General features: G+C 41.9%; 3 protein-coding genes and 1 long non-coding RNA gene across 7 annotated transcripts in view; 2 read left to right on the top strand and 2 right to left on the bottom strand.

The window, feature by feature from the left end:
• The window catches only part of LOC133505572 (collagen alpha-1(XI) chain-like), a 49,043-nt gene extending 48,407 nt beyond the window's left edge, over window positions 1-636 (bottom strand). Inside the window, exons 1-2 of the mRNA XM_061828709.1 lie at window positions 489-636; window positions 315-373 (exon numbers count right to left, since the gene is read on the bottom strand). The gene's annotated coding sequence lies outside the window, so the exon portion shown is untranslated. The remainder of the gene's footprint in view (window positions 1-314; window positions 374-488) is intronic.
• A 35-nt stretch (window positions 637-671) lies between these two features.
• fbxl18 (F-box and leucine-rich repeat protein 18) lies at window positions 672-11,372 on the top strand. 4 transcript variants are annotated; one of them, XM_061828716.1, is made up of 9 exons: window positions 672-814; window positions 1,764-1,957; window positions 3,371-3,720; window positions 4,710-4,845; window positions 5,421-5,690; window positions 6,457-6,880; window positions 8,558-8,942; window positions 9,647-9,865; window positions 11,036-11,372. In XM_061828716.1, exons 2-9 carry the CDS (start codon window positions 1,787-1,789, stop codon window positions 11,190-11,192), a joined length of 2,112 nt encoding a protein of 703 aa, XP_061684700.1. In that variant the 5' UTR covers window positions 672-814; window positions 1,764-1,786; the 3' UTR covers window positions 11,193-11,372. The 4 variants fall into 4 exon arrangements, with proteins under 4 accessions (XP_061684700.1, XP_061684699.1, XP_061684701.1 ...); XM_061828715.1 differs by having other exon boundaries at window positions 766-908; XM_061828717.1 differs by lacking the exon at window positions 672-814 and adding an exon at window positions 830-969.
• Window positions 11,373-12,176: 804 nt separating this feature from the next.
• ptcd1 (pentatricopeptide repeat domain 1) lies at window positions 12,177-18,858 on the top strand. The gene is made up of 8 exons (XM_061830903.1): window positions 12,177-12,733; window positions 13,800-13,940; window positions 15,206-15,424; window positions 15,520-15,621; window positions 15,746-16,339; window positions 17,022-17,138; window positions 17,221-17,403; window positions 18,306-18,858. The coding sequence occupies exons 1-8, from the start codon at window positions 12,317-12,319 to the stop codon at window positions 18,522-18,524; spliced, it is 1,992 nt and encodes a 663-aa protein (XP_061686887.1). The 5' UTR covers window positions 12,177-12,316; the 3' UTR covers window positions 18,525-18,858.
• LOC133506609 (uncharacterized) overlaps window positions 18,304-20,983 on the bottom strand; it is a 7,721-nt gene continuing 5,041 nt past the window's right edge. Inside the window, exon 3 of the long non-coding RNA XR_009796547.1 lies at window positions 18,304-18,441. This is a non-coding gene — a long non-coding RNA (uncharacterized LOC133506609). The remainder of the gene's footprint in view (window positions 18,442-20,983) is intronic.

Here is a 20,983-nt window from a genome sequence, read left to right as displayed (position 1 = left end):
GGTTACATTAAAAAAAGAAAAAGAATCGCCTCAAATTCCTGTAATTTTTGTCATTCATCTCCAATGTTTAGAGAACAGCAAGCTGTGCAAAAAAAAATAAAAACAAAATAATAAAAATACAGTAGTACTGAACAGTTGGACAGATGCATTGACAAGTTTAAACATGAAATTAAGTTTAGGTGGCTGTTGGATACTTACCCTCATCCTGGAATTTCACCCTCAAACCCAATTTAAATGACTAGTGTTGTGTAAGTTAACAAGATAAATGAGAAAGTAAATAATTACATATGTAAAATGTAACACACTGAACTCACCATGCCACTCAGCGTGAACTTCTTCCGACGTTACCTTGTCACACAGGAAAACAAAATAACTGTAAAAGTTGACACGACCAAAATGTGTTTAGTTTTAGAATTCGACTTAAAAAAGGATGTCGTAATATTTAATTCAATGCGATCTTGTTTGCTTATTTGAATGTGACATTTCACCGTTTGTTTTTCTTCTCGTCATTTTAAAATCCACCATATGCTGTATTGGAATTTCCGCGGTAAAGTTTAACTTGACAAGAGCTACTAAAACTAAAAGGCACCCATGAACAATTTATTCTGCTGGGTCATCTGGAAGGTGTGTTGATCGAGTTGTCGGAACTCCATTGGTTTTTCCGTCTCAGTTGAGTGCAACCCGTAAAGTCTTCCGGCATGGTGCAGCGGTGAATTATGTCCGTGTTTGTCAAGAAAAGGATTTCTGGGCCCGGGGAAGAGGGTGAGGAGAGGAGGACCCAATTTCGAAACGATCAAAGATGCTTCTTCGGCAGGTGAACACATGACATTTCGCCGTAGCGCTCATGGTGTCCACGGTGACAGTAGCTGCTGTAATTTCAAACGTCAAAGGAACGACACGTCTGGGAGGTGGGAGGATTAGCAGCAACACGATACCGCATTAGCAACTAGGCTAATTGCTACATCGCAGGTGATTTAAACCCCAAGTATGATAGTGTCCAGTTTTTTTCCGGCACACTATCTTCAAGAAAAGTATTCTCTATAAAGGTCGTGTATTCGAATCAGAATCAGACCAACATTAGAACATGACAGAAGTAATGGGTGCTAACTTACTGTAATTAAAGAACTTTTTGGGGAATTAAATTACTTCACACACTAAAACACACGAGAGCGTGAGTCGACAGAAGGGTTGCATGTTCATGTACAACTATTAGTGCGAGCACGAGCTCGCAAGGCTACATAAAGTTTTGATGCCTGCTTGAGCTGTATGTAAGTGTGGGAACATATCCTGTATATCAGTGATTTCCTAACTTTATTAGAGCCAATGCACATATTTGAGAATTGAAAAGTCCCACAGCACACCAACAAAAGTAAATGTCACCAAAAATGGACCAATTAATTACTGTATGTACTTCCTGCCATCTAATAGAAGATGATTTTTTTGTTCTGTCTGTCATTGTTCCTCAATGGCATAAATAGATAAATAAAGATACATTACTTCTTGGAAATAAATGATTTATTTATTTTTTTTTAGCAATTACATAAAATTGGATAACTTCCCACGCCACACCCGAAGAGCGTTCACACCACACCAATATACCCGGCACACTGTTTGGGAATCACTGCTGTATATCATAAAAATTACATGTAATACATAAATCTAATTTCTGGTAAGAATTTTTCAGGGATTTGTAGAAATAAATGTGTTTATATACCTCATGTAGTGATTTGATGTTCATTTGAGTGACACAATTGTTGGTACAGACCAGGTCAAGGAGGATCCTGTGATGGCGGCGGTGGGCATGTCTGACCTGTCTGATGAGATTCTTCTGTACATCCTGCGGCATGTGCCCGTATGTGACTTGCTTACCAATGTGGCGCCCGTCTGCCAACGGCTCCAGACGCTCTGCTGTGACAAGAGCCTCCTGTCACACGTATGCCTGTCTGAGGAGTACACGGTATACACACGCACTCAAAGGGTTGAACTGATTAGTCGACAAGTTTACTTTCCTCGTCCACATTGACACTTAAAAGCTTTAAGTCGACAAATGGGATATCAAGTGTTTTTGGCATCTCGTCTTCTAATTGGGCTGTTCACAGAGGACTTGCGACTTGTCCGTCTACTGCTGTCGCTGGACTCTAACGCTTTATGGAGCAGCGAAATATCTGGCCAACAAGGCAACACAATCCTCACACATTTGCGTGGTTCCAGGTGTTGCTTGTTGTGGATGAGAAAAGCACTTAGTCTAGTTAGCTTTGGCTTCTTCAATCACAGCGGTACTTTGGGACTAGCAATGACAAACCAGGGCAGTGGCGGTGAAATTCCATCTTTGTCGCCAAAATGTTCTGTCTAATAATCCGCAGATGATGTCTGTGTGGTAACTGAAGTTGTTTACTCCAACACATCGCAATATTGCTTTACTTTTGACATTTGCAAGGCTAACCGCTATTCTCATTTGAAGGAGAGTGTTATTTTTGTTTGTTTGTTTTTTTAGTACCGATACCAATTATTGGTAGTAAAATGTTCCTGATTATTGATATTTGGAGCTGATTTTTATTTGAGGAAAAAGGGAAAATATTGGTGTCAAAGTTTTAAAATGCAAAACTCGACCACTTTGGTTAAATACATTTAAACACATCCTAATTCTCATCCATAACCAGCTTATCTTCATACTCTCTGACCAGGACTTGCGTATGAAGACTGTGTCGCCTTGTTGATGTGACATTTTGATACTACAAAGAGCGTTATGTTCTGTTGATGCCAGGAGACGGACGACTCAAAAGTCATCTCTATCAGACACAAGAATAGACCCGTTGTTGTCCAGAGACATGCGCAGGACTCCCAGTAATTCAATTAGCGTGATAATGATTTATATTTTTAATGATTCGTTTTATTTCTTTCTACATTAGTCTGTCAAAATGTGCTTTTACAGGAAAGTATGTAAAAAAGTTGGGGGGCATTGTAATATGCTGAGTGAATATCAATGATATTGAAGTCAACTAGAAAAAAATATTAAGGTGTTTGACTCCTACCACACACCATGCATTACACACAGACTCACATTTAACATGCGCGCAATACTACACACATAAACTGCACCACAGACCAGACACAGATGTAGCAAGACACCACACAACCATATCCCCCCCCAAAAAACACACACACACACACACACACATGCACACTTGAGCATATATTGTTAGTGGACCGTGGTATGTGGTGCTGTTTTGGATTACAAAATGAGAACAATGGTGTCGAGAACAGTCTTTGCCTGTGTTTCCCCCCTTGTGTGGTCTCATTGAAGGTGGGACATCTACTAATTTCCCATTGGTCCCTTTTGACATCGCCCTCCCACCTCTCTCCCACACAGATGGATGATCAGACTGTTCGCCACACGCTGCGGCAGCTCTCCAATCACGTGCAGTCCTTGAGCCTTAACGGCGTCTACTGGCTGAGCAGCAGCGTCGTGGATTGCGTAGGCCGCTGCAAGGCGGTGACGCATCTGGACGTCAGCGGGTGCCGGCTGACGGCGCTGCGCCTCTCTCGCCTTCTGGCCTCGCTACCCCTGCTGCGCTCGTTGGCCTTTGACGTGCAGCCGGGCTTCGACGCTGGCAAGCTCGCAGGAGAGGCGGTGGACCGACTCAGCCGCCTAGCTGAGCTGCGGCAGACGCTGCTGACGCCCAGCTATGGCGTGGTGCCCTGCTGCGCTAAGCTACGCAAGTAAGGACGCCGCAGCAGTTAAACTGCTGGAAAACCATTAGGTTGTCATATATGTACTGTAGTTAAGGGTGGATTGTGGCCACCCTAAAACATCCATCCATCCATTTTCTTTGCCGCTTCTTCTCACAAGTGTCGCAGGGAGTGCTGGAGCCTATCCCAGTCGTCAACGGGCAGGAGGCTGACCCTGAACTGGTTGCCAGTCAATCGCAGGGCACATAGAGACAAACAGCACCTACGGGCAATTTAGAGTGTCCAATTAATGTTGCATGTTTTTGGGATGTCGAACTAAACCGGAGTGCCCGGCGAAAACCCGCGCAGGCACGGGGAGAACAAGCAAACTCCACACAGGCGGGTCCGTGATTGAACCTGGGTCAGTAGAACTGTGAGGCCAACGCTTTACCAGCTGATCCACCGTGCCGCCCATCCTAAAACATTTCTTTTAAATTTTAATTGAAACAAATTATTTTTTGAATTCAATAAAGATAAATATGAAGAATAGAATTAATAATTCAAAACAAAAGTAGAAATTAAATTTAAGTGCAAATATTCAATTGTAATGGCAAATTCGTGTAAAAGTAAAAATACATTACAATGGAACCTTTAAATTACTTTAAAAGTTTAAAATGATTTGCACAGCCAATGTGCAATTTTCAGTAACCTAAGCATAAAAATAAGTTAAAAAAGGTCATACAAATAAAGTACAAATATGTCCAAAAATATATACAAATTAAACGAGTAAGGCTCAAACTACAAGTCAAATTTAAAAGTGAAATGATTTAAATTAAAGAACTAAAATTTTATTTTAAAAATTCTCTGTACATCCAATGTTTGCAAGAAATGTTAAATATTCTTTTTTCAATTCAAATTAAAAAGAAAATTAATAGGACAGTCTGTACGCAGCATGTGTTCAAGCAGAAAAACTATGCAATACGTTCTTCCCTGTTATGCAAATGTAGAGAGAATTGAACCATTGTATTGTGTGTTGTTAGGTTGATGCTGCAGTTCGACATCTCAGACGTGACCAGGGAGGGCATCGGCGTCAGCTGCCACCTGATGGTGGGTCAGAGCAGTGTGCCGCACTACGAGCAACTGGAGGAGTTCAGCGCCAGACTGGCTCCAGGAGAGGTCACTTTCCATCCATCCATCCATCCATTTTCTGTATCACTTATCCTCCCTTAGGTCGACTAGGGCCTTCGGCCGAGAGGCGGGGTGCAGACTGAAATGGTTGCCAGTCAATCGCAGGGCACATATAAACAACCATTCGCACTCACAGTCACAACTATGTGCAATTTAGAGTCTTCAATCAACCTACCACATATGTTTTTGGAATGTGAGCGGAAACCAGAGTGGCCGGAGAAAATCCATGCAGGCACAGAGAGAATATGCAAACTCCACACAGGCGAGGCCAGGTTTGAACCCGGGTCCTCCGAACTATGAGTCAGATGTGCTAACCAGTCAGTCACTGTGTCGCCAGAACATCATTATTTGCTTGTACAGTCTTAAAAAAAAAGACAATGCTTATACATTCTAATAGTACTATCAGATGCCAAAAGGTGACAGCTTCCTGTTCCCACTTCTTATGTTTTAAAAGGCTGAATAATTTTATTGTTTCATAATACATTATGTATGCATAAATTGATATAAAAAGTAGAATACACAACCAACAATACCCATGAAATGCTTTGGTTGTCTGTCCTTAGGTGAATCAGACATTGCTGCTACTCTACCTGGCCGTGTTCAGTGTTCACATTCCGGAGCGCCTCCGGGTTTTCCTGGTGTCTGTCCCCGGCCCCAATCCGGCCCACTGGTCCGCTGCTCCGTCGCTAGCCCAGAGCCTGGGCCTCCGTGGTGACTTGGAGGCCCTGCAGCTGCCTCGCTCTTGGCTGGACCCCTCATCACTGAAGCAGGTGCTGGCGGGCAACAGCCCCAAGCACCTGAGCTTCAGCCGCTGCCCTGTCCTCTGGCCACAGGTCAGACAAAAAAAAAAAAAAAAACCCCACATATTTTAGACTCATATGCATATTCTCACAAGAAAACTAAGGTACAAAATAGGAATACAAGGCAGTGGTACCTTTCAACTTTAACTTGTTTTGTCACCAAGCTCACAACCCAATTTATTTTTATAGCAAATATATTTTCCCAATAGAAATTAACTGAATGGCAATTAATCCATACCTGCTCCCGAAGTCATGTTTTTAAAAAAAAAAAAAACAAAAAAAAACACTCTATAGTGTAAAAAAAAAACATTAAAAAAAGACAAAACATAACAGAGACAAACTGGTTTGATAAAGTGTAATTACTGCAGGTGCTCGTACTAAGGAGAGTGACAGGAGCTGGAGCAGGTTCGATGTGAATTTTCAAGCATGAGCTGTGGGCTAAAGCACCCCCTTGCCTGTGTTGTAGTTTTTTATTTTTTTGTAAAAAATTATGGAATTCTGAAATTGCTAATGTATAGGAACTCTGCCAATGGAAGTGTAATATTTAGGATGTCATTTTTGCTCCTGCGTACTCTTCGATTGGATCTCTAGTGGTAGGTGCTAACTGTAAACAGAAGCAAGGATCGAGGAATGTGGCGTTTGGAAGTAAAGAAATTTGATTTAGCCTATGAAATTGTCTGTCCTGATGAAATGAATGTAAAAATATGACTAAGCGGTGTTCACTGGAAGGCACTTTGATTTTTATCTGTTAAAAGTACTACGGAAATAATGTTTACTTACTTACCTACTTCCTTTCAAGGTTTTCCAGTCCCTGCTGGAGGGTGGCGTGCAGGATGCCTCGCGGCTACTGAGCCTCAACCTTAGCGGCATCAACCACGTGCCGTACTCGGAGTGTCGCAGTGCAGAGGACCAACAGCTCCCTGCCAACATGAGCCGGCTGGCATCCAGCTGCGTCAACCTCCGCCACTTGAACTTGATGCACACACACTACCACCATGGGCACGCTTGTACCCTACTGCCACCCGCACCCCATTTGTGTGCCAGCCTCGCTCAACTCCAGCACCTTCGCTCGCTGACCTTAACCGCCTGCGCCCTTTCGGACGGCGTCCAGTCACATCATAGTGTGGCGCAGAACTCGTCTCCCTTACTTCTGCGTGGCTTGAAGAAACTCCCTCGAGTGGGCTTCCAGAACTACAAAGTTGGTTCTGAAGTGGGAACCCAAGGTGGGTACTGATGTGCTACATTTACTCTGCTATGTTTGGTCAAATGTTCCATGCCACCAAAATGTTTTTTTTTTTTTTCCTTTTTATGCAGCTCACAGGTCTCACAACTGTGAGACCAACGTGCTAACCAGTGCTGCCCATTTAAAGACTAGTAAAAGACATTTGAAATCACTCCTGAATCACACGTATATCCAATGCAGTCATTTTAAAACGGTGTAATGTTTTCCTGCGATATGATCTTCGTCAGTACATGTGCTGCTGAATTTTGTAGTAATTGTAAACTTGAAATACAGTATTCATCTTGGGAAGATCACAGGGCATTACAATAATCACTCTGATAGGTGATGCATATTTGCATTAGCGTCTCATTATTGGCCAGAAAAACTGAGTTATGATGGCATTTTTTCAAATAATTACAAAACACAATTTTTTTTTTTTTTTAAATATGGTGTATATATGTATATATATATATATATATATATATATATATATATATAGTAATATATAATATTAATTAGTAATATAGTATAATAGTAATGAGCTCAAATAAAATAACACCCTGAATTATCATAAGTAGTTAGAGATTCAAAGATAATGCTCATGTTTAGATTAAAAAGGTTTTCTCTTTAGCAGCACAGTGGATCAGCTGGTAAAGCGTTGGCCTAACAGTTCTGAGGACCCAGGTTCAATCCCGGCCTGTGTGGAGTTGACATGTTCTCCCCGTGCCTGCGTGGGTTTTCTCCGGGCACTCCGGTTTCCTCTCACATCCGAAAAACATGCAACATTAGTTGGACACTCTAAATTGCCCCGAGGTGTGATTGTGAGTGTGACCGTTTGTCTCTATGTATCCTGTGATTGGCTGGCAACCAGTTCAGGATGTACCCCGCCTCCTCCCCATTGAAAGCTGGGATAGGCTCCAGCACTCCCGGCGACCCTCGTGAGGATAAGCGGAAAAGAAAATGGATGGATGTTTTCTCTTCGGGTCTCAGGACCAATAACTCAAAAATCTGTTTTACACTGGTAAAGATGGAGAAAGTTGCCTGCAATCCATTATTTGATGTCTAAAATACAATTAAAAAGAGGATCCATTGAAATCCTGTCATTAGGAGACACAGATGTACAGGTGCATATTCTCAGCGAAGCTTTTAAGTTTACTGTGGCTCCTGATGATACTGCCAAGAGGGAGCGTGTACAAATTGAATTATAGAGGGGACCTACAACTAAACCCTGAAGCACACCATGTTACTTTATAGGCTTTGGAGGAGCATACATTTAACCTTACCATTAAATTAGGTTACGGTAATGTTTTGATAACATTTGTGTGCAGCAGTGTGAGAGGCTGACCAGATATTTTTGTCTATTCAAAACAAATTGTGTGAGCTACCGTCCCAAAAGCAGCCTTTAGATCCAGGATAACCAACACTCTTTCTTTATTGCAATCAAGATGACTTCAAGAATAATTTCAAATCTTCACAAGGAAAATCTTGTTCTGTTTTACAACAAAACCAGAAATAATAATTTTAAAAAAAGTAAGGTTGATGTTTCATTTGGGCCACTTATGTCAATGAACCACTGTACTTAAGTTTTTTTTCCCCCCCACTGAATTCTTGCTTACTGTTAAGAAGATATTTGAAGGAGTACTTTTAACCTGAGTATTGTACCCTCCTTTGTCCCTAGGGGACACAACCTCGGGAATTAGCCAGCTGGCTGCGGGATGTCATTCCCTGGAGACCTTGGAGCTTATCGGGCCAGGTTTCGTCTCTGCTCTTCCCCGCCTGGAGCCGTGCACCCGTGCAAGCATGGAGCCCCGTGGCATGTGCGCGTTGGCCCGGGGGGTCGGCGACGCCCACTTGGCAGCGCTAGGCGGGTTGCCGAAGTTACGCCGCCTGACTCTAGCCGGTCTGCCCGGTGTCTTGAGGGGCACGGGTTTGGCCCACCTCGTGACTCAGTGCAAGGACCTGCAGGTCTTGTCGCTCGCCAACATTGGCACGCTAAAAATTATGAACTATAACGCCACTCTGCTGGAGGCACTCAGACGCTGCACCCAGCTCCGAGAACTCAGGTAACGTAGATGCCCCTGCAGGTAGTTTCACTTATCATTATGAAACTGATTGAAATTTGATAGACATGTCTGTCATGAGTAGATACACTCAAAAGTCTCAAGAAACCCATGCTTGAAAATGATCAGATAGTTGGGCATTTTAGATCAAGTGGGCAAATTTCAGGGGTCCTTCAATGACATACTTTTCCTCGATTGTCCCAGAAAAATAACCACCTGAAGCCAATTCCCTACGCAACATGGAATTTGGTAGCCATATCACTCATTAGTAGATCCGCACACGAAAAAAAGGTTGAGAGCCCATGTCTGAAAATGCAGAAAAATTCTGCATTTTTAGTTCAGACCTGACATTTAAGACTCATTTTGTCAATTTTTTTTTAGGGTCCTTCAATGACAGGCAAGTCCATTAAAAATTCAGCCCCCAAAGCCAGTTTCTCATAGCAACATGAAATTTGGTGTACAGTTTCCCGAAAATTAGAATATCATGGAAACGTTTATTTCCATATTTCTATTCAAACATAATTCTGGAAATTACATTATTTCCAGAAATTCTGCTGTTGTTAAAAGCAGATGTTTTGTTTATTTTGGCCTTTTTTACTCCATAGGGTTAGATATTGGCCAAACGTCTTGCGTGTTGTGAGGTTTTTGCATGAATCGATTTCCATGTTTATTTCCAATGCGTTGTATTTGTGAATGGATGTGTTCAGGTTAGAGCAGCCCTACTTGAACGCCAACTCGTCCTTCTTTGATGCGCTCTCCTGCTGCCGCAGCCTGCAGCGCTTCTGCCTCATCTCGCGCAATGGCTCTTTTGAAGCGGCTGCAGCGGAGTCATTCATGGAGCGCTCCAACCGCGTGGTCATGTGCCACATGTTCACCGGGGGTACGTTGGTGGCCTGCCGGAATCTGCAGAAAACCCTCCTTGACAGGTCTGCATTAAAGTATACAATTAGGGCGGGGTGATTCATTGATTATTTTGTTTCCATTTTTTTTCCCATTATATATTAAGTGCTTTGCGTCGTTTGAAGCGTGTCCCCATGACGTGTACTTTAGCTGTGTAAGTGTTATATTTGCTAACTTGTCTTGGTTCCATTTTGTGGCATATGCAGTTATAGATAAATTTAAGTCTTTTGGGGGGATGTCGGTTAAATATATTTTTTCTTTTTTTGCGGCAGGGCTCAGTCCCCATCCCCCACAAATAGCAGTTGAACACTCCTGTTTTAGAGGGAGGGGAAAAAAAAATATATATCTATATATAGAGAGAGAGAGAGAGAGAGAGAGAGAGAGAGAGAGAGAGAGAGAGAGAGAGATAGAGAGAGAGAGAGAGAGCTCTCTCTCTCTCTCTCTCTCTCTCTCTCTCTCTCTCTCTCCTCTCTCTCTCTCTCCTCTCTCTCTCTCTCTCTCTCTCTCTCTCTCCTCTCTCTCTCTCTCTCTCTCTCTCTCTCTCTCTCTCTCTCCTCTCTCTCTCTTCTCTCTCTCGATCTAGAGAGAGAGAGAGAAGAGAGACAGGAATGAGAATTTTTCACGGATTCGCAGAATTCCGAGTTTTTTCAGCTGAAAATGTCATTGTTGTGAACCGTATAGATTTGTTGAAAAAATTTAGGGTGGCGGGGGTGTACGCCTTGAGGCGGAGCGAGGCGAGGCTGTGATCGAGACCGGCCGCCAGCATTTATCGGCAACGCGTGAAATTAGTCACAACTGTGATACCGGAAAATGGCATTGCCATCTGTTTGCATTAATTTTCGTTTATAATGACAACATTCTGATTTCAGGCAGCATTTTCACTCTGATGTTAACATTTCATAGAGAAGCATTCTGTTTACTACAATATAAATATAACTTATAGACATACATGTTATCAAGCAGTCTGCACGTTTTCCATTATGGTGAAAGTCTTGGAGCGAAAAGATGAGGATCTCTCCCCCCCCCCCCCCCCCCATTTGTCTTTCCAAATTGCTCATTCTCATCCCTGTATAGAGACACACACACACACTTTATACTGCTACCGTGGCCTCCACATATTCATAGTTTGACATTTATGAATTCGAAAACTATTGGGGGGGTGTAATAATTTAATACTTTGTACATCCCTCTTGCAGGTTTTTACCTGAGCGGCCGGGCCTTTCTGCTGTCATTTACCCGATACAGCACGAAGACCTGCCTTCCGTCATCAGAGACATCCCCCTCACTCTGTTGGACAGCACCACCTTATTTCAGAGTCACGTGGCCCAGCCGCCTCGTCTGTCACCCTGGTGATGACAACTCATAATACCTCCGCGCAATTGGTGCTGCTGAAGTTGATGGTTGAAAAGAATGTTACTGAGAGTTTAGAGTGAGGTGTACTGTTTAAAAAAATGCTGTTTTAATTTTGCCTTATGTTTTTGCTGCAAAAATAGCATGCCACTCTTTTATAAATACAAAATTAAAGGATGTACAGTATTTGTGTGGAAAAAGTGTAGTGGACCTACAATTCCAGTAAATTATTTAAAAAAAAAATGACAAGTGTTATTTCTGCCCATCACGGTCAGCCATCAGTCTAAAAGTAAAAATTTGTTTATAAATTGACTACTGTTTAAAATGTTTTTTTTAAAAATGTAATTTAATTGCAATTTCTTTTAAATATTTGTTTGGAAATGTGTATCTTTAAATAATTGAAAGATTTTTAGTTAAGAAATGTATATATCAACGAAGAATATTGTTTTGATAGTATCATTTTATAATTGATTGTCATTTTTTGACAAAAAATATTTCTTCACAGTATTAAATTTTTTTGAATTGTTGATTTTTATCTTTTTTTTTTTTTTTTTTAGCTTGAAACCCAAATTACGTCCAAAATAATTGAAATTGTTTAAATTGTGTGCATCTTTGTTTTTCTTATTTCAGTTTTAATTCCAAGTTGATTTCAGATGTTACTTTTCTTAATCTTCAACGCTGCTTTGTTTTTAAATTTTATTATTTAATACAAGGTTCAATACAAAAATAAATGGAAAAAAAGAAACGCGCACACCCATTAACAGGCATACCAATACATTACTGATGTTGTCGATCAACGTGGAGCGCTTTAATGTGCAAACATTTCGCGATTCCATCCAGGAATTCATAGACACTTTGTTTCCATGCAGCACAGAACATTTTACACCATCTTGAAGTTGTGATGTGTATTTTATTGTTTTTTTTTTTGACTTTTTTTTTTTTTTGAATAATGAGTTTGGGATATTTATCTACTATCTACTACTCATGGCTACCGGAATGCGTCACCACCAAACATGGCGACGCGCACAAAACACATTTTGAGCTCGTCCTGACAAACGAGAAAAAGTTGATAAATTGCTCAGTACGTAATTTATAGTTAGCTGCTTTGTAACGTGTTCTATTTAACCATGCTCCCGTCCGTCGCCACGACTCTGTGCTGCCGGAATTGGGCAACAATGTCAGTCATGGTTGCCAGGTTTTCCCGTCTCCCAGCGGCCAACAAGCGAGCTGCTACCCGGTATGAAGGTTCACGACCACCCCCGACGAGGCTTTTCTTCACACCCGTCAGACGGTTCACCTTGTCAGCCTTCACGTGGCAGCAGGACGCGGAGTTAGCCTCGTCCTCAGAGGAGAACTTCGGCGCTATGTCCACCGACATGTCCGCCCGGAGATCTTTTAAGAAAGTTAGCCCGGAGATGTTGAACCTGAGCTATCCAGAAGACGACGACGACAAGAGGTCGGAGGAAACAAGACGCAAACCCGGGAGGAGAAATACCACCTACTGGTACTTCTTACAGTGCAAGAAGCTGATTAAAGCTGGGAAGGTTGGTGTTGTTAAGACATTGAAAGAAGGCACTAGTCCCAAGTGTAGGTTCTAGTTTAGAAAGTTTTCCATTTTATTTTATTTTTTTTTTTTACCTCGGAAAATGTTCCAGCTTTGAAAGAAGGTTCGGGGCTTAAGTGATTGAAGTTACTATACATCATATAATGTATTATTCCCAGAAGAATAGGATAGAGCTTTATTGTCACTGTCACATGAACAGCGAAAATCAGTTTGCCATTTAAACAATTTGCACCAGTGAAGTAAATAAAGAAGTCGACATATAAACACAATTATCAAAGGACATCACAGAATGTACAATTGGGAGAATTACCATACTATATGGTATTTGGTAATTACACAGATTCTGATCTTTCATTCAATTTAATTTAATGTGTAAAAAGAGTGGGGCAGGTGGTGGTGTAGTGATTTGTGCTTCCTGTGGTGATGGATAATGGGTGGATGGATGGAAAGCTGTAGTCCCCAGAAAAGATTCAAGTTCCCAAAGAGGTTTGTAGTCCAAAGAGAAGGTAGAAGTCACAAGAATTCCAAGATAGGAATTTAGTCTTCAGAGAAGGTGCTAGTCCAGTGCAAAAGAATGGTCTAATCTGGAGTTAATGTTGTAGTCCCAGCAGGTTTTAGTCCTGAGACAATGTACTAGTCCCCAGGCAATATTGTAGTGGTATCATATAGACTTTTTTTTTTTTTATATAGTAATTTAATATCCGATGCAACTGTTTACTACAAATTCAGAATTTTTAATGCGTTATAGTCTCATCTCGGTGAAATAAATCTTATCCACTGGACATTTTATTGGGTACTCTACTGATCTCATGACATCCAATGCAAGGTTTTGCCTTTTTAAAGGTAATATGCCTATGCCCTTGTATTCATGATATTTTTTCACATCACACTGTTGTTTCTGATAATTCCTCTTGTGTAGCTAAATTACCAAAATGCAATATTTGAAACAGCTCCCAGCATGCTCTGCAAAATCCAACCACAATAAAATACACCTTTTGTCGTGTGGATGATAAAGTAAAGATAACAGTATATGTGTTGAATTTCAGCTGCAGGAGGCATTGGAGATGTTTGAGAGGGACATGTTGCGCGGTGAGAAGTTGCAACCGGAGGAGTACAACTACAGCGTGCTCATCGGAGGCTGTGGGCGAGCCGGACAGCTGAAGAAGGCCTTCAAGCTCTACAACGATGTGAGGACGCGTCACACGTACCGTGTACTACTTCAAAAGATATGCCCCACATTCATTTAGGGATACATTTTCTCATTTTTAGCCACTATTTTTCCAAAAACTCAGTTCTCCATGCCCTTAAATGTACATCACACATGGAAGATGGGAAAAATTCATAGAAAGCATACATGATGTCGGCCTTTAATACTGTTTGTACAATATTTTGGTTATTTTGGTTTCTCTCAATATTAGACTTTACACTGATTTTTATCAGCCCTTATTGGAATCTGCCAATGATCAGCATAATATGCTAATGGCATCATTGATTCGTTCCACAAAAGTCATTCACTCCAGGTCGCCATTGTGTACAGTATATTTGAATCCAAAACCTCGTTTATTTTTAGCTGTATCGCATGTCTTTTGACGTATTACTCTAACGCGGCATCGGACAGACAATACGTCTGAGACAGACACGATAATGCCTGAATCACGCTACAACACAAATTTGCTTTTTCAAGTTTGCGCTATGTCAGACTACTCCAATAAAATGTTATATTCCGATACCACCGTATCCTGTTTTTTACGATCATTGAGCTGTATTTTGTCAACTCGAATGTGACCAGATACCCTGGTTACCATGGTGACAACAACAAAAGTGACTCCCGCTGACTGAGTTATAAGGACAAAATGGGGGAAAAACACGTGTTTCCTGTGCTCAGGATAGGAGAGGACGTTTGTTTCAGGTGCATATGTAATGTACAAAGTGTATTACACATATTTAAAAAGTGAAAAAATATATGCAATATATTATAATAATATTTTAATATATTTTTTACATCTGCGGTTTCATTGTATTTAATATTAAATAAAATCTGAATTTTATTTCAAAAGATTTTTCACTAAATGTTTTTTCTCAAAAAATAAGTACTGTAACAATTTATGCAGTGCTGAATAACTTAATGATAAAATGCATTTTCTTTTTAATGTATTATTAAATGATACCATTAATAACACATGACATTTTATACTAGATAGTCCCACTTTTATCAGGACACCGAAACACTTGAATATAAAAATGAATGTATGTATATATTACTAATGCCTTAGCTCTGTCTCAGTAAATTGCCAGCTTTGCACCTACAGTATGTGAGCAAAAAATAATGTATATCCAGTTATGCAGTTATATTAAAAAAAAAACAAACTTATGACAATATACTTAAATGTCATGAAAATGCACGTTTGTACAAATGAAGGTCAACTTCCTTTCTCATCGATGTGTGCTGCAGCTGAAAAAGCGAGGTCTGGAGGCGTCGGACGCCACCTATACGTCTCTGTTCAACGCCTGCGCGGAGTCGCGCCACACACAAGTGGCTCTGGAGCAGGCAGTCAAGCTGGAGCAGGAACTGAGACGCAAGAACCTCACCCTCAGCGTGGCCACCTACCATGCCATGCTCAAGATGCACGCACTCAACAACAGCCTACACTCCTGCATACACACGCTGAGGGTGTGTGTGTGTGTGTGTGGTTGGCCACCCTTGGCCTATATAATTATTTATTGTTTGAAATTTCTACTACATTGTCTGCGTGTGTGCATTTCTAGGAGATGCTGGATGTCGGTCATGCCATCACTCAAGAGACATTTCATTACTTGCTGATGGGATGTCTGAAAGACAAACAGCTTGGCTTTAGGCTGGCCTTGCAGGTCTTTTCACTTGACTACGCTATTGCGAACCAAAACCAGTACTAGCTAAAGGGTTTCTTACATGAACTAAATGCAAAATACACTGCAAATGTGTATTTTGTTTTGATTGTTATTGCTTTTACAGGTGTGGCGGCAGATGCTCAAGTCCGGCCTCGTTCCGGACTCAAAGAATTACAATCTGCTATTGAGGACCGCAAGGGATTGTGGAATTGGCGATCCTGCGTTGGCCTCCAGCATCCTACTCCAGTCAAACGAGTCACACGTCAAGTCAAGCAAAAGAGTCGACGTTGAGTTTCTGGAGCGGCAGCTGCTTCTCCGATCTGACAGCCAAGGTGGCGGGGGTGAAACACAAAACCCCTTGGTGGCGCTCAGACCGTCAGAAACTGGACTCCTACCTCTTGAGTTCACCCCAAACCTATTGGACCTCCTGCAGGGAAACTGCACCGGTGGTGTGATTTCCTTCGGGCCCGTGGAAGGACCGTCCGACAGACTGGCTCTACTGGGCGGAGCCCATGGTTTCCTGGAGAAGATGGCAGCTGGCGGGCTGGAGCCAGACCTGCGGACTCTGACGCTGCTGGCGGACACCATGGCGCCCGGTCTTCAGTCTCTGGAGATGCTCTTGAAGGTTGCCAAGCAGCACCGTGTCAAGCTGGACACCGCCTTTTTCAACTCGGTCATTCGCAGGGCTGCCAGAAGTGGAGATCTGGATGGGGCGAAGGTATTCTTTTTGCTAGATGCCTCGATTTAATGGGAACAGTTTGGGAAAGCCTACCTTCAGTTTTATGGATTTGTAAAAATCGACATGTGGACTGAACAGTGACGTGGAAATGAAAAAAATGCACCAATGGTGGTGAACATAATGCTTGATATGTCGACTGGCCAATGACTGCATGAAAACTGAGATTCAAAACACTAAAGAAAAGAGCATCAACAACTAGGGTTTATCACATGATGACTTATCATTTGTTACTAGGCAAACTTCATAAGGTACTAGGCAGAGTTCGTAAGGCGCAACAACAATGCCCAATGAAAAAAATAGAACCTTTACACTTCCCTTTTTCCCATGTACTTTAGTTTGGTGTCTCTGATTGTGTAATCGTACACTCGCCTGACTTTGGTGCAGACAGCGCGGGTTCAGTTCCCACCCAGTGACCGTGTCAATATCTGCCCCGCGACTGATTCTGACTGTCTACCAGTTCTGGGTGTAGTCCACCTTTTGCCCAAACTTATCTGGAATAGGGTCCATTTCCATTGGAAAATGGATGGATGGATGGATAGATAGATAGATAGATAGATAGACAGACAGACAGACATACTTTGTCCCTTCTCTTTTGAACTGAATTTGTGAAGTGAAAACCAATGGCAGTAAATGTGTTAATTTTGTGTATAAATGTCTGCAGGCTGTCTTGAGTGTGATGCGCAACCGCAACGTGAGCGTGGACGAGCAGACGTTTGGTAGTCTGGCACTTGGGTGCCAGGGACAGAAGGATGGACTTCAACTCCTCCAAGACATGGAGGTGATGATAAATATTTATGTACAGTATGTACAATGTTATAGTATCGATGTAGTCTGACAAATGGCTACACGTTTGTTGTTAGGAGACGGGATTGCAGCCCAACGCGCACGTATTCTCCGCCCTGATTGGCCGAGCGAGTCGTCGTCTGGATTACGCCTACCTGAAAACGCTGCTGAAAAGCATGCGCGATCGGAAAGTGTGGCCTAACCAAGTAGTCATCAAACAGCTGGAGTTTGCTGCGCAGTATCCTCCCAATTATGACCAGGTAACCCTGCTGTTGTCACCTTTAAGAAACATTTTAACTCAATTTTCTGCCATTAAAATTCTATACACAATACCCCATAAAAATAGGCAGAGGGTTTTTTGTTCAGTTTTATTAAAACATTTTTAAAAAATCACATGTAAATGCACATTTAGAAGGTATTTTGATTTTATTTCATTTTTTTCCCACATTATAGCTAGAATTTCAAGAATTCATGGACAAATAATCCTCATATTAATCAACTATATTGATTATTGATTCACTGTTTGGAGACCTTAAATTTTCCAAATCCTTGGAATTTCAGATTCTCTACAGTAAATATTCTGTGATTTCTGTTGTAATACAAGGAAGAAGACTGATTAACTTTGTAAATCTGCTTTTACTTTGGAAAGCAATTATCAACATTTGCCCAATTTCTGACACTTATGGACCCACCAATAACTTATATCCATTCTTTCAAAAATTACATTGTTTTAATGGTTTTTGTTTTTTTTCCCCAGAAAGTTCTAGTCAACTTTTTTTCTTGGGGGGGGTATACACGACTATAAAAATACATATTTTTCCAACAAAAAGAATTCCATATTACAAGAATAATTTTTAAAGAAAAAATCAAAATGTTGAGAGTAAAGTCCTGTTTTTTAGCTGGAAAAAAAATGCTAATTATTGTGGGAATATTTGTATATTTTTAGTTTTTAAAAAAAATCAGATTATAAAGCAAGTGAAATCTAATTTTTACAAAAAAAAAAAAGACAAAGTATAAAGAAATGAAGCAAATTTTACAGAATGGCTCTCAGATTTACACAAATATCAATTTCACACATGATGAGTGGGCTGGTAATCAAGACAATCCAAGCAATAACAATTACATTTTTGATGTGGTGCTCCTTTAATTTCCTTCTTCCCAGTACAAGTCCCGCAACAACTACCTAATCCAGATCGATGGCTTCCGTGGTTACTACCACCAGTGGCTACAATCCATGCCGGCCCAGGATGACCAGGACGGACAGTTTGGCTTGAGTGCGGCGTTTGTCAAAACTCAAGCTGAGAGGATTGCGGGCCGGAAGAAGCAAAGAGCAGCGGGGAAGCTCAAGATTAGCAACACGAAAACAGTCATGACACCTTAGTCATGGCCTTTTTTTTTTTTTTGTTCGTCATTCAGTTTATCCCAGCTATTTTCAGGAGAGCACATCCTGGACTGGTCACCAGCCAAATCCCATGACACAGATAAACCAACAATCATTCAAACTCACATTCAACCTTATGGAGAGGCTTCAATCAACCTACCATGCATGTTTCTGGAATGTGGGAGGAAACTGGAGGACCCTGAGAAAACCCACACAAGCACACGGAGAACATGCAAAGTCCACACAGGCGAGGTTGGATTGGACCAGAATCCTCAGAACTGTGAGGAGGATATGCTAACCAGTTAGCCTGCCTCCCTTTTTATTGTTACAGTCAACTGTATTCAACAATAAAAACGTGATTTTATTAAAAGTAGTTTGTGTGGATTTGTGACCAAGCCCTGTTGCAAATGGTGAAAAACAAATAATTGATTATCATGTTAATTGACATCCAGTCAGTAGCACCTTGGCTTTAATACACTTGCACATGACAACAGCTAGCTAACTCATTCAAACAGGACATTGGTGATGTCTTGACTTACTTAAAACCCTGACCGTATATTGCTGGAAGGCAGCATATTGCTCCGTACAGATGTGAGTGTACCGTATTTTAGTTAAAATATTTTGTTGTAACCAATTACTGTATGGTTATGCACTTTTCTAGTGTTGGAAATTCATTTCTAAATCATCATAAACTTAAGTTAGTAATCTGACTCAGGTGAAATTTTGTTGTGCAACATGGGTGTCAAAAAGAGGCTTTTTCTTTTCCATTCCTGTCAGTGGAAAGGCCAAGTCCAATTGGCTGCACTCTCCTTGGAGAGTCTTATTATACAGGAAACCCATGAGGCAGGTTTTAGATACGGCAGTTGCTGCTATGATTTTCAAAACTGGCCTTGCACCTAAACATACCAAACAATTCTCGTGAGTATTGTTAGCGGCCTGTTCAGCCATCAGGAGCCAATTATTAGTGACCATAGAAATACCTGTGGGACTCAAACTAGTCATCCACTGTCGTCATTGTTTTGGCCATGGTACCCGTTTGACGGGTATAATCATTTAACACTGGTGCTTCTCCTTTTGTCATAGTCCCATTCTCAGAGATGATAATTGGAAAATATGGATCTTTTCCAGACCTAATATGCCCTCAACTTAAACCCCCAACATGATGTGTTTAGCACTAACACTTCTTGGTTTGGTGGCGCAATTGACTTATTACCCATTGCAATTGTCAATTCCAATATCTCCCCTTCTTTTCTTAGGAGAATCTTATTATGGAAATACTTAGCAATATTATTCTTTGACGGTGTCCAATAATCACCCGCCTGTGTGGTAACCAGGGAATCCCACCCCCACATTGTCACATGTCAGTTTCTGCTCCAGGCCAGGCCACAGGGGAGAATGCCCCTGGCTTGGGTTTCAATGTCGGTCGTGCATTAAATGTTTGACATAATTCACAAGCCGCCAAAAACTGCCAGACCACCTCCTGCAACCTTGGATGCCACCACTGACGAAGTTTTGGAAGCATTGCCTGAGGCCCCACATGTGCCACTGTATGGGCCTCAGTCAATACCGAGGTCATGAGTCGTCCTTCAGGTAGGACCGGCTGGCCTCTGGGATCCACCCAAAGACCATCCGATCGCTTGACCGCCTTTGATGCGATCCACATAGATTTTTGTTCCGGCGACGACTTACCTTGTGCGTCCATAATGTCCTCCAGTGTAACCTCGGGTGCCACTGGAAGATCCGGCGGTTCCCCATCCCAGACCACAGCAGTGGTTGCTAACATCATCTCGTCCTGAGGGGTGTACCCAGCCACTTCTTTCGCGAGAGCATCCGCCCTCTCATTACCCTTTGCCATCATGGTGTTGGCCTTTGAGTGTCCCGGGACCTTTACAATCGCCAATTCGTGGGGACCCTTAATTGCTTCATACAATCGCTCCATCAAAGTTTTATGAGCAATTTCTTTGCCTTTCGCTGTTAGCCAGCCATTGTGCAGCCACCCCTTTAGGTCAATCAGGGCAGCCGACGCTGCATATGCCGAATCAGTGTATACAGTTAATTGCTGTCCTGGACACTGTTCCAAGGCCAACACCAGAGCCAACACCTCAGCCGCCTGGGCGGAGGGTTTTATTGTCAACTTCTGAGCTGTCACCGGGAGGAAGAAAGAACCTTTCCACTCCACCACTGCCACGTGGAGTGTCCCATCCTTGGCACGCCAACAACACCCATCCGCGAACATAACCCGTCCACCTTCCAATGGTTCCGCATACAAGTCCTCACGGACCTTTTGATCTTTCTGTACTTTCAGAGCACACTCATGTGCCCCTTCCAGGAGGTGATTAGCCATGTTCACACCATCATGCACATACGTAACATTTGGTGCCGTCAATGTCTTCATTATCCGTGTTTGTCTTAGGGGTGTCAACGTAAATGCCACCGATGCGACAAAAGCTGACACCGCA

Source organism: Syngnathoides biaculeatus, chromosome 9, assembly GCF_019802595.1.
Source record: "Syngnathoides biaculeatus isolate LvHL_M chromosome 9, ASM1980259v1, whole genome shotgun sequence".
Classification (NCBI taxonomy): Eukaryota; Metazoa; Chordata; class Actinopteri; order Syngnathiformes; family Syngnathidae; genus Syngnathoides; species Syngnathoides biaculeatus.
This window is presented reverse-complemented; position numbering and strand designations above follow the sequence as displayed.

Excerpts from the sequence above, each read along its gene's own strand:
- ptcd1 (XM_061830903.1), top strand. The coding sequence starts at position 12,317 with ATGCTCCCGTCCGTCGCCACGACTCTGTGCTGCCGGAATTGGGCAACA. Across the intron at positions 15,622-15,745 it reads GCTTTAGGCTGGCCTTGCAG|GTGTGGCGGCAGATGCTCAA; the intron begins GTCTTTTCACTT and ends TTGCTTTTACAG. Across the intron at positions 17,404-18,305 it reads ATCCTCCCAATTATGACCAG|TACAAGTCCCGCAACAACTA; the intron begins GTAACCCTGCTG and ends CCTTCTTCCCAG.
- fbxl18 (XM_061828715.1), top strand. The coding sequence starts at position 845 with ATGGTGTCCACGGTGACAGTAGCTGCTGTAATTTCAAACGTCAAAGGA. Across the intron at positions 6,881-8,557 it reads TTCTGAAGTGGGAACCCAAG|GGGACACAACCTCGGGAATT; the intron begins GTGGGTACTGAT and ends CTTTGTCCCTAG. Across the intron at positions 8,943-9,646 it reads ACCCAGCTCCGAGAACTCAG|GTTAGAGCAGCCCTACTTGA; the intron begins GTAACGTAGATG and ends GGATGTGTTCAG.